This window comes from Macrotis lagotis, chromosome 7, assembly GCF_037893015.1.
Source record: "Macrotis lagotis isolate mMagLag1 chromosome 7, bilby.v1.9.chrom.fasta, whole genome shotgun sequence".
NCBI lineage: Eukaryota > Metazoa > Chordata > Mammalia > Peramelemorphia > Peramelidae > Macrotis > Macrotis lagotis.
This window is the reverse complement of record NC_133664.1, coordinates 108,576,802-108,590,489: the sequence shown is the minus strand read 5'-3', so window position 1 is coordinate 108,590,489 and position 13,688 is coordinate 108,576,802. Positions and strand designations below refer to the sequence as shown.

The 13,688-nt window shown below is 34.8% G+C and overlaps 1 protein-coding gene across 1 annotated transcript in view; it reads right to left on the bottom strand.

Annotated features, from left to right (window-relative positions):
* Positions 1 to 13,688, bottom strand: part of KDM7A (lysine demethylase 7A) — a 115,644-nt gene that overhangs the window by 33,031 nt on the left and 68,925 nt on the right. Inside the window, exons 8-11 of the mRNA XM_074193560.1 lie at positions 13,356 to 13,443; positions 12,485 to 12,591; positions 6,879 to 6,970; positions 2,805 to 2,894 (exon numbers count right to left, since the gene is read on the bottom strand). Of these exons, the coding sequence (XP_074049661.1) occupies positions 2,805 to 2,894; positions 6,879 to 6,970; positions 12,485 to 12,591; positions 13,356 to 13,443 (377 nt within the window). The remainder of the gene's footprint in view (positions 1 to 2,804; positions 2,895 to 6,878; positions 6,971 to 12,484; positions 12,592 to 13,355; positions 13,444 to 13,688) is intronic.

Sequence of the window (13,688 nt, the reverse complement as noted above, 5' to 3'; positions counted from 1 at the left end):
ACAGACACACTAGATCATTATGGTTATATCATTCTATATATTTTGGAAATATCCAAAATTAGAATTATCTAAAGATATAACCGAAATTGTACTGCAAAAGCATATGTAACTAAGAAGTAAAATGGAAAAAAAGGTCCCCCATAAATAAAAATATTTGTGGCAGCACTTTCTGAAATAATAAATAACTGGGAAGAAAGCAGATATCCACTGACTGGAAATAGATAGACAAATTATGGTATATGGAAATAATAGAATATCACTATATTGCAAAAAACAATGATTATGATGAATACAAAGAACTAAGGAAAAATTTAAAGAAAAAATTCAAAGGAAGCAGAACCAACAGTATATATGAGATTACATCACTGTAAATGGAAAGAACTATATGAAATCTCAAGTAAATGCTATAAAATTCTAATAACTAAGCTTGACCCAAAGAAAAGATGAAAAGATATCTTCCTTTCACTTTTGTGCAGAGGAAGACTTATGGATGTGGAATGCTGCACATGACATCAAAATTTTTTGATATGTTGGTTAGTTCTGCATAACAGTGGGAAGAATGGGGCAGTTAGGTGGCACAGTAGATAGGGCACCAGCCTGGAATCAGGAGTACATGAGTTCAAATCCGACCTCAGAGACTTCATAACCTAACTGTGTGACCTTGGGTAGGTCAATTAACCCCACTGACTTAAAAAAAAAAAACCCAAAACAATAACAGTGGGAAGTTTAGTGATATAAAAACAAAAGATACCAATAAAAATGTATTTTTTTTTTTGCAAGGCAAATGGGGTTAAGTGGCTTGCCCAAAGCCACACAGCTAGGTAATTATTAAGTGTCTGAGACCGGATTTGAACTCAGGTACTCCTGACCCGAGGGCTGGTGCTTTATCCACTGCACCACCTAGCTGCCCCCAAAATGTATTTTTTTAAAACAAATAAATGGGCTTTTAGATCAGTTAAAAACCATTAAATGTATGTTTATCTAATTTGTTGAAGCTTCCTATTACTATTTAAATACTAGCCTTTTCAACTCATATTCTTAGAGAATTGCCTAAAGCACCAAAAGGTTAGAAGTTCACATAGCCAATGTGTCAGACATGGGAATTGAACTTAGATATTCTTAATTCTGAAGTCAGCTGTCTACTATTATCTACTACATAATAAGTACTAGCCCCTCAATATGGTCCTGCTGAGAGTATTTATAACTTTTTGTTTTTAACTATACAAAGAATTACAGAAGTAGGTCAATTAACCTAAAATAGTTTTCTCATGTGTAAACTAGAGAACACAACTGTCTTACTGAGCTCTTCTGAAGATCAGATGAGATCATGTATGTGATAGTTCATCTTACAAGGAGCATCTACATTTGTGTCCCACCGGATAAACAACTAGCTGTGTGATTCTGGGCAAACTTTCTAACTTCTCAGAGGTCTAGGCAATAAGCTGCACAAAAGCTAAATCAGTTTCCTCACCTGGGTGTTCCTGCCAGTGAAACACCAGTCCAGTTATCCCTGGAAGTGTTAGTTACTGAACTGCTAGCTCACAGACAGACTAGTGTCTGGCTTCTTTGCTGTTAATCTTATCACCACCATTGTCCTCTTTCAACAAGGCCTCCAAGATGCAGGCTCCTTCCTAACTGCTGACTCTCAGGAGCTTTTTCTTCCAAGTTCTGCTCAAATGTCACTTCCTCTCTGAAGCCTTCCCTGACCTTTCCACAGTTATTAGTCCTCTCTCTTCCCAAATTATTCTATATTTATTTGTACATATGCAATCCACCCTATAAAATGCAAATTCCTTGAGAACAAGAACAATTTTACTTTTTCTTGGTATTACATCACAAATGGTTTTTTAATAAATGTGTTGAATTTAACTGTTGTAGTTATGTTCACTCCTCTCCAAACTCTGAAATAGTTGCCAAAAATTGTTTAATCAAATTTAAACTAAATTTGACTTTATGGTTATTCAACAAAGGGTACTCGCTCAACAAGTTTCTCTAATACTCTCTACTTCAATGACCTATATATCCATCATTTTATAAAATTTTGTCCTGCTAAATTCTGATTAAGATTTATTTCTCCAAATTTCTTTGCTAACTAAACCCCTCAGTTACATTTGTGCTAACTCTCTAGTTGCCAATCCTTTGTTAAATCTCTTAGGAACTATAATCAGTTATGCAAGAAAACTGTTCAAGGCTCTCTGATTTTAGGCCTATACTTAAAACTGTACTGAAAATGTCTTCTTTTTTTTTTTTTTAAGTTTTTGCAAGGCAAATGGGGTTAAGTGGCTTGCCCAAGGCCACACGGCTAAGTAATTATTAAGTGTCTGAGACCAGATTTGAACCCAGGTACTCCTGATTCCAAGGTCGGTGCTTTATCCACTATGCCACTAGCCACCCTGAAAATGTCTTTTCCTCCTTCGTTGAATATGCCCAAAGGTATGCTTCCTAGTGAACCCAATTAAAAACACAATTGCAAGGGCAGCTAGGTGGTGAAGTGGATAGAGCACTAGCCCTGGAGTCAGGAGGACCTGAATTCAAATCCGGCCTCAGACACTTAACAGTTACCTAGCCGTGTGACCTTGGGCAAGTCACTTAACCTCACTGCCTTGTAAAAAAAAGAAAGACAATTTCATTACAATGTCCCCAAATTACTCTAAAATTTTCTGAAATTAAAAACTTGGATCAGTCTTTTACCATTATCTAAAGCATGAAATGCTTTCCCAAAGTTTTTTTTTTAATATTAAAACTATCTGCTTCAAAAAATTCATACCTTTAATATTCATTTAGGGAACTGTTTCTATTCTTACCTCTATTGAACGAATTACTTTAGAAAGTTCTTTAATAAGATGTCCTGGTCGAACATTGTCTGGAATTTCAAAGGCATGTTCTGATACAAGCTATATATAAACAAAGACAAACAAACAAAAATAAACGTTAACATTTCTTAAAAGTACCCAGGCAAATTAAATATTTAATATACTCACATTCTGCCTTATCTAAATTACATCTAAATAAACAATATGATTTGATATAAAAAGCAGTAACTGGTTTTTACATGTTAGCTATGACTATGAGCAAGGAAATTTTACTTCTGCAAGTATTGATTTCTTCTTCTGTAAAATGATGATAATAACAGTCATACTATCTATCTCACAGGATCATTGTAAGCAAAGTACTTTGTAAATATTAAAGAGCTATCATTGTTAACTTTATCTTAAATAAGGATAACTTAACTCATTTTCTAAGTTTATATTTCTATGGAATAGGAAGCAACATGGTAAGATAGAGAGAGCTTGCCTTTGGACATCAGAAAAGTTCACTTTTACTTACTGGTGATATGATTAGGAGCAAATCAGTTTAAGTGACTAAGTACTAAAGTTACTTTTTGAACTTCAGTTTCTTCAAATGTATACTAGGTATTGTAGTACCCATCTCCTTGAGATCATCTCAAAGAGCCTTACTTAAAGCCTTCCAAGACCATATGAATATACACTGGACTTTCTTAGTAAGGGTTCATGCAACTGATGAAATCAATCTATTAACTAGGTACTCTGATTTCTGACATGGAGTCATTGAATTCTATATTGTAGTTAACTGAAAACTTATAGCAAAGTTCTATTGTATTTAAAAACAAAACTCTACTAAAATCATTTGTCTAAAATTTTAATGACAACAAGAAGATATTAATAAACTTAATTTTTATTTCAAGTCACACAAGTTTTGGGATATATATACTGAAATAACCTAGTTCTTCAAATATGAGTAATAGAGGAAACTTGTCCTTTTTCTCCCTCCTCAATAAATACCAAATTTCAAAAGATAGCTCACCAATAGAAAAGAACTATTTGAGTTATGGTAGCAGATTATTATCTAAGCAGAGTTTACATACTTAATAAATGTTTGCAATCCAGTCAGCATAAGAGAGGTAGACAGTAATAAAGTACTGGGTTTGAAGTCAGAAAGATCCGGCTTCAAATCCAGACTCCAATCTTAATTTGGGGGATAACAGGGAAGTAATTTAATTTCTTTGAGTTAAGATAAAAAGGGGGTAATAATACTTGTAATATCTACCTTTCTGGGATATTATGAGGATAAAACAAAATGCTGTATGTAAAACACTATGAAAATTTTTAAGTGCTATATAAATGGCAATCATTTAGCCACCTTCATATTTCCATGTCTAAATAAGAAAAACCACTCAATTATTCATTCAAACAAAAAAGAAATATTTCCTCTCACCTTTCAGTAAAATCTTTTTACCTGCATCATTTCTCTAATTTTCATAGCTAATATCGAATGCCATATAAAAAATTCACTTTGAACATAATTTATTTGATATTTAATATTGATAAACTTTATGTACTGTTTCATCATAAAATATTCTGGGACATAAAACCTTATATTATTATCACATTTCTATTTAACTTTTCAAATGTGTATGAATTCAATTTGCTTGAGGTCCTTCCTCTAATTACCCTTGGTATTGGTACCCAATGAAGTAAATGCACAGGCTGTTTGTCTATTTCTGCTCACTCACTCAGAGTACATCACTATTCACCTCTTATTTGTGTAATACTACTTGCGCATGCAGTTCTTTGGTAGCATATGTCCACCAAGAGTATTTCCATTGCCCTTTAGGTGAAAAAGTAATTCAAATTCTTTGGAGACTTTGGTAATCACGATGAAATGATCTGAGCTTAGAAATCATCTAGTTCACCTCATTTTACAGATGAAGAACTCAGGCTCATAAAGGCTAAGGAGCTTGCCCATGGTCATAAGGTACTTTCAGAAAGGAGGAAGCACTGGATAGTTCAGGAAGGGTTTCATGTGAACAGTTACAGTTACTCAGGTGAATATGGGAAGCCAGGGATTCTAAGAGACCAACATGGGGGGGGTGCTCAAAAGTAAGGAACAGCCTATGCCAGTTTGCCACACTCCAGATCATTGGATGTTAAAGCAGCACAACTGAAAAAATATAATTTTGTAATAAAAAAAAATAAGTCAGCAAGAATGACATTAACATGTGAATCTGTTCTGACTCTTAATGAAATTAATACAGCAATTATTTAATAGTTTTAAGGCAAACTAGATCACATTTGAATAGGTTACATCAACAAGGAGGAACAAGTGATAAGCCACCATCAACTAGGCCCATCAAATTTTAAGGAGGGATTTGATTAGCCATCATCAGTATCAGACTGAGTAGACTTATGACACTGATAAGTTGAACTGTTTTTGTTGTATTTGAATGTGAAGAGCAGAAACTCAATATTAAACAGTCATCTGGAATTAAAAACACCATAATGTCTATAATATTTCTCAATGTTCATTCATTTTGGTGAGTACAATTAAATAAGTTGATATTTTGGAACCCTCCAGTGCCTGAAATTTTCAATAATTAAACTTAGTTACCTTAAATTTTTTTTCTAACTTTTTAAAGTGAAGTAATATCACTTTCTGCTATTTATTAACAATCAGAATAGCAGAAACTAATGCAAACACATGCAACTAATGTATTAGATCACTTATTAATGTAAGAAATTTAATCTTGATTGGGCCCATACTGCTTTCTACAAGTACCTTTTAATTCTCCCTCGATTGAATCTTTTCCAGTGACTATTTCCAAACTACTCTCTTCAATTCTCTTTCACGCCTTCCTCTCATCCAAAGACTTTGTTTCCTACTTTATTGAGAAAATAGGGGCAACTTTTTTTATGAGCTTCATCTTCACACCTCAAAATTTAATTAATTAACCTCTGCCAAGACCAGCCTCTCTACATGTGAATATTTTCTCTCTCTCTCCTTCTCTATTAATTATCTCCTTTCCTGCTGCCCATAAACATTAATATAAGTTCCTTGATGGTAAAGACCATTTTTCTTTTTATGTTTATTCTCCTAGTTTCTAATGTGGTGGTGTATGTATAGTAGGTATTTAACAAATATATACTGAATTGAAACATGGTACAGACAGTTCTCACTTTACATAAAGTCAAATAACAGAAATGTGAAAGAATACTGTGCTATCCTGTCCCAGCCTACAACAATATATACTAAAGCAAGAACTGTCTGTATGCAATAAACAGGCTGATAGATGGCTCACTAGTAAAGAGGATGATCCTTTGCTCATTGGTAGAGGATCCCTGGAAGGGTAACCTGCCAATCACAATCCTACCCCAATGAGGGTTTATCCTTCCAAGTATTTTTGAAGGTATTTTTGAAGAATCAATCTTTGATAAATGTTAAGCTGGAAATTTCAATCCAAGGGGTTTCAAATTATACATGTATTAATCTATCCCTATATACCATAATATTTCATTTTAGTGACCATCATAGCAAACTCATACTTGAAGGACATCCTATCTACTTCTGCTACTAGAGCTCAAGCTGGAGGTTTAACATTTCTATTCTAAACTATGTCAAAAATGTATATGGATTGCTTTCCCCCCACTATCATGATTCTCCCTCCTGCAGGTCTTCATACAGAAGTTACTAGAAGGCTGTTATTGTGGAAATTCTTTTCTTGTAGATGATCACTACTAGAAGGTTGTTATTATAGCAAATGAGGTTCTCCCCACTCCTTTCCATTCTCAAATTCAGTGATTCAGTGAACAAAGGTTGATTTCAGATGCAGATCTAAGACATACCTTAAATTCCTTAAACAAAAGCACAAATTACCATATATATATATATATATATATATATATATATATATATATATATATGACTATGACAAAGAGTAAAATGTTTATCAATAAAGGCTGACTTTTCTCCTCCACTAACCCACCCAAGTTCTGTGGAAGATTCACACCTAAGGTGTTCATACCTTAAGCAATTTAGTTAATAAAGAAATAATCATTAGAACTACAAAGAAAATGGCTTACTTCTTTTTTCATCCAGAATTTTAAAGCAGTATGCAATGCCTTGACTCCCTGAACTAAATAATTTTGGGGCTGGAAACCATCTTCTCTCAATTCTGAAAATAAAAGGAACAAAGGCAGCAATTTAGGTATTTTATAGGACATAATAGTTTAAGTGGTTAAGAAACAAACTAGTGACTAAAAAAAATTTTTTTGTGGAATCAAAAAAATAATAAACAAAAGAACCTAGACAACATTTGGAAGATCACTAAATAACAGTGGCAGTGATCTAAATTGTACTATACCTAGAGCTGAAGCCAAGATGGTGGTGTGACAACAGCTTCTCCTAGGAGCTCTCTCAAAAATATTCCAAAGACCTTAAAATTATGGCTCTAATTAAATTTTTGAGAGACAGAACCCACAGAAAGATACAGTGAGGCAATTCTCCAGCCCAAGGTAACCTAGAAAATCATGGGAAAGCTCTGTTCCACAAGGGTGGAGGAGGGCAGCAACACAGCCAGGATTACTGCACTGGAGCGAAGGATCTCCAGTATTCCGGGAACAGTCCATTGGACACCTATATGCCTGGATCACAGCTTCCCTGACCTGGCAACCCAGGGAACACCAAGCACAACTTGAAAGATCCGTGGGGAAACCTCTGCCAGAGTGAGCGGGAGCCAGCATGGCCCTCAGCACAGCTGTGGCCCTCAGCGCAGCCCAGAGCCCAGGAAATGGAAGCAGGTGCACAGGGCTACCTGGCAGCTGCTTCTGGAGCACTAAGGGGGTAGAGGAGACTGTCATGGTCTCTCCTCTGGCCCTGGGACAGGACTCTTCTGTTTTGTCCATATTCCAACTCTAATCCCAGTCTGGGGGCCCCCATGGCCATCCACAGACCAGAGCACAGGCAGGAGAGCAATCAGAGGCTCACATAAGACCTTGAACGAACTGGGGTCTTTGCGGGGGGTGTCCCAATAATACTCAAAAGCTCAGGAAGCACCCTAAACCAGGCACAGACTGGGAAAATGAGTAAAGAGAAAAAAAAAAAGGAACCTGACCATAGACAATTACTTTGATTCCATGGAAGATCAAAACACGCATCAGAAGATGAGAAAGTTCCAGTTTTCTGCAGCTAAATCCTCCAAGAAATATAGGAGTTGTTCTCAGGCTATTTCAGAGCTCAAAAAAGATTTTGAAAATCAAGCAATGGAGGTAGAGAAAAAATTGGGAAGAGAAATGAGGGAGATGCAGGAAAAACATGAAAAACAAATCAACAGCTTAGTCCAGGAGATCCAAACAAATACTGAAGAAAATATCATACTAAAAATTAGTTTGGTAAAATGGAAAAAAACAGTTCAATAAGTTAATGAGAAAGATACCTTAAAAAGCAGAATTGGCCAGATAGAAAAGGAGATAAGAAAGCTCTCTCTCTCTGAAGAAAACAAATCCTTCAAATATAGAATGGAGTTAAAGGAAGCTGATGACTGCAAGGAATCAAGACACAATAAAACAGTATCGAAAGAATGAAAAACTAGAAGAAAATGTGAACTATCTCAGTGAAAAAACAACTGATCTGGAAAACAGATCCAGGAGACACACTTCAAAATTATTGGTCTACTTGAAAGTCATGATCAGGAAAAGAACCTTGATTTCATTTTTAAAGAATTTCTACAGGAAAATTGTCCTGATATCCTAGAAGCAGAGGGCAAAAATAGAAATAGAAATCCACTGATCTCCTACTGAAAGAGATCCAAAAAAAAAAAAATAACCCCAAGAAATATTATAGCCAAGTTCCAGAATACCCAAGTCAAAGAGAAAAATACTACAAGCAGCCAAAAGGACATAATTCAAATATTGTGGAGCTGCAGTCAGGATTAACCATGACTTAGCAGCAACTACATTAAGGGCTCATAAGGGCTTAGAATATAATGTTCCAGAAGGCAAAAGAGCTTGGAATACAACCGAGAATCAACTACCCAGCAAAACTGAACATCCTCTCTTCCAGGGGAAAAGATGGACTTTCAATGAAACAGAAATTTCAAATGTTCCTGTTGAAATGACCAGAGCTGAACAGAAAGTTTGATCTTCAAGTACAGGACTCAGATGAAGCATAGAGAGTGAAGAAGGGTAAATTATGAGGGACCTCATGATGATGAACTGCGTGTATTCCTGCATGGAAAGATGATACCGATAATACTCGTATGCACCTTCTCATTTAATAGAGCAGGTAGTCCTAAGGAGCTTTTATAGATGAAGCACAGGGGAGAGCTGAATTTGAAGATATATTTTTTAAATGGAGTCAATGAGTGAAAAGGAAATGTCCTGGGAGAAAGGAAAGGAGAGGTAGAATAGACTAAGATATTTCATGTAAGAGTCAAGAAATAGTTTTTGAAATAGTATGTAAGGGAGGAAGGTGAGAGGGAATGAGGGAGCCTTCATTTTCATGACAAATGGCTCGGAAAGGAAACAACATATATACTTAATAGGGCATAGAAATCTAGAAGAAAAAGGAGAGAAAGGGGATGGGAGAAAGGGGACAGGAGGAAGGGGGGGAGGTAGGGGACAGAGAAGAGGGTAGATCATGGGAAAGAATAGTCAGATGTAATTCATTTTCTTTTTTACTTTTTGCAAGGTGGGGGAATTGGATGGCCTGTCCAGGACCATGAGGATGTGTGGTTGCTGGGTCTCTGAGGTGGGATGTAGGCTTGGGGCCTCTTGGCCCCAGGACCAGTGCTCTGTCCACTGTGCCACTCGGCTGTCAAAAGCACTTTTGGTGAGGGACAGAGTGAAAAGAGAGAAAAAAAATATAATAACTGGTAGTGGGGAGAAATGGATGGAGGGAATTACAATCAGCAACATTAACTATGGAAGTAACTTCTCTGATGGACTTATCATAAAGAATGCAATTCACCACAGAGACAGAGCAGATGGTATCAGGATACAGATTGAAACACATTTTTTTTCTTTCTTTCACTTTATTTCACATGAAGTTTTTTTATTTTGGGGGGGAGATTATGTTTACTCTTACAAAAAGACTATTTTAGTAATGTACAAATAAAATTTTAAAATGATAAATAAAAAGTAGTACTATACATAAAGAAATTACATATATAAAGATTTAAGAGAAATAAGATGGCACTTGTATAGAGTGAAGCAGAACAAAGAAAGGAGAACCAAGAAAATAATATACAATGAATGCAAATTAAAACTATACTGGGGGTGGCTAAGTGGTGTAGTGGATAGAGCACTGGCCTTGGAGTCAGGAGTACCTGAATTCAAATCCAGCCTCAGATACTTAATAATTACCTAGCCATGTGGCCTTGGGCAAGCCACTTAACCCCACTGCCTTGCAAAAACTAAAAAAAAAAAAAAAAAAAAAAAAAAAAAAATTAAAACTATACTAAAAGATTAAATTCAATTTAAGATTACTGCAAGGTTCAAGCCTGGTTCCAGAGGACATAAGACAAAAATATTCCCAAGAGAAGGAAGGACAATAGGTGTAGAAGATTGCAAAAGCTGGCTGGGCTGATGTAGGAGCAGATTGGTTTATTTAGCTACTGTAGGGGGAAAAGAAAAGGAGCACTATTGGGAAATAATAATGATGCTAAACACCAATAAAACATTTCAAAAAATGTAAAATAAAAAGAATGCTTAGGAAACTAAAGGCTGGATGCTCATTTGGAAAAAAGCACAAATCGCTATTTTCTAAAAGGACCCCACATGTTTCCTCTTCCATGTCACTCATTCTTCATCATCATAATCTTTTCCAAAATTGTCTCTCCCCTTTAATATCTACTTCTTCTAAGAAGCTCTGAATTCTCTAAAGATCCATGGAACTTAGACTCTCACTGAGGTATGTTGAACATACTTTATTTCATGGTATACTCATTTTTACTTTTCTTTTTTTTTAAATTATGAGTCTGACATACATCAACAAACATGAATACTTACATGCATAATTACATATGCAAGGAACAGAAAAAGTGCTGCACAGTAAACACAAGCTTCCATCATATACAACTTATTTTTTAAAGAATATAATAACAATATAGTATCAACAGGTTCCCATATTCACTGTCTTATTTTTTCTCCCCAGCAGTGTTTGATAATATAACATCTCTCATATTTATTAAATAAATTTTATATAATTATAAATATTTAGACATTTTTAAATGAGTACAAAAATATTGATATCTTAAAATAGTATGTACCTAGTAGGCCACTAGTCAAGCTGGCATGGATGGAGTAGGAAAAGCAGAAACAGGATGTAAGGCAACTCAAGGATAGAGCAAAACCATTCTGAACACCAATGTGAAAGTTAAAGACTGGCTAAAAGCAACTTTTATTGGTTTATTTTAAAATTCGTTCTCAGATATAGACTACAACTTAGCTGTGTGTGAAAACAAGGCTTGAAAAATTTTTTTTCTAATGGTCTTTCTAGATCAGACAGATGATGTCACTGCAACATAACTGAAGAAGCTATGTTAAGATATAATCTTGATAAATTCCTGATAAACATACCAATTACACCAAGAAGGCAAAGGTATAAATTTTTTTTAACTTTGACACTAATGCTACAATAGTCTTATGTTTTCTTTATAAAGTCAAGCCAGTCAATCTGATGATTTGGGCTCCTCACCATATTTGCTCTACTGCCCATAAAACAGACTGCTGTACTCCTCTCCCCTGCCCAAAGTACATGCACAAAGGAAACAGGAAAATAATGCATGGTTAGATTTTTATAATTTTTTTTTTAGGTTTTTGCAAGGCAATGGGGTTAAGTGGCTTGCCCAAGGCCACACGGCTAGGTAATTATTAAGTGTCTGAGACTGGATTTGAACCCAGGTACTCCTGACTCCAAGGCCGGTGCTCTATCCACTACATCACCTAGCCGCCCCGAGTTTTATAATTTTACAGCATGTAAAATATTCTAGAATGTTATTTTTTTATTCCTGTTAAATGATTATGGTAAGATAAAGCACCAAAATATTTATTTTGTCTTGTCTACTTTCAATTAGTTTGAATTCATTTCAATTCAATTCAATACATATTTAGTTTCAATTAGTATTTCTATAGGAATTAATAATTTCTGGTTTAGAATATATTCATTATCATCATTTAAAGTTTTACAACTTGAATGATGAAGTTAGATAAAAAAATTAAATTGGACATACTAAAACTTTAATACTACACTACAGAAAATGAAATTATCTTAAACTAATAAGAATTAAATTAAGAACAGTTGCTCTAGATGATAAAATACAAAGCATGAAATAATCACTTTTAATATTGCAAAGTTAAAAAATATTTTCTGGTTTTCAGGACATCACAATAAATTTTTTTTCCACTAACTTAAAAAACTGACCTCGAAATAAATCTGGGGAAGAAACAATTTTTAAAAAGGTTAGCTTTTTTGGGGCAGCTAGGTGGCGCAGTGGATAGAGCACCGGCCTTGGAGTCAGGAGTACCTGGGTTCAAATCCAGTCTCAGACACTTAATAATTACCTAGCCGTGTGGCCTTGGGCAAGCCACTTAACCCCATTGCCTTGAAAAATCTAAAGGTTAGCTTTTGAAAAGTTTTCTATTCACCACAAGTAGCATTTAGCACATTGGTTTCACAAAGAAATAGTTACCTTTCAAAGTTTCCAGTAGATTTTTGGCTACAAACCAACATATGGCTTCAAAGAAAGGGAATTTGAAAAGATCAGGTGTTTTTAGTCTTTTCTCCATCTCGTAACACCTAAATGAATAATATTTAAGGAATTATAATTAATTAATTATAATTAATATTAAAACTAGATATATATTTACCCAACTGATACAATGTTAAGAAAAATAAAATAGGCAGGCCATGAGGTACAAGACAAAGTACTGTACAGTCAAACCTTAACAAGACCACATTTAGATAAGACTAAACTGTGATCTTATCCAGGTTAATGGACTTATCAGGTTTGACTGTTGCACTTGTAAGGAAAAAGGTGGACTTCATAAAACTAGGATACAAACCCAATGTGTGATCTTTTAACAGATGGAATTTTATCAGGATTCCACTGTAATAAATAAAAACAATATGTTTAGAAAACAGCTCCACATGCTGGGCAACAACTAAAATAGGTGTTCGGGCAACAATCCTGACTTCTGGTTGCTCTTTTCAGCAGCATGTTGCACACTTGAGTCTGGCCAACCTTTAAATTGTCTTGCTCATTCAATAACTCCCAAAACAGAACACGGGAATGGTTTAAAGGTATTTAAATTTGGCAAGTTCTTAATTTTCTCAACTCTTGATATTAATTTTTCCTTGAAGACCTGATTGAGATCTGCTCCAGACAAAATTGTTTAATTAATTTTTAAAAGTCTAGAAAAATTTCCTATTTAGTCCCAGATTCTGTTCTCCAGTAATAATACTTTAACATATGCCGGATGGTTATCTTTTTTTAAAAGCTTTACGAACATCCTACTTGAGAAAGGAAAAAATATAATCTTTTAAATATTAGCAAAACCAACCTGAGTTGCATGCCAATATTAAGGTTGTGCAGAAAATTCCCTCCAAAAGCCATACAGTCCTGAGATGTGAGCACAGCATGAATCCACCCTAAAATAACAAGACAGATCAGTCTGAAGCAAAGTAAGATCAATCAGTAAATATGTAATTATCAATAGTTAACAGACAAGAATACCCTTATGTAACATGCCAAAAACACAGTCTGTTAAATGTAAAATGTAAATGATGCACTTAATGAAAAATAATTATTATAAAGGTCCAAATAGAATTGAAGGGATTTTATTTTTTAAATACAAATTATTGTAGCTTAAAAGACTATACTTAGGGTCAAGTAA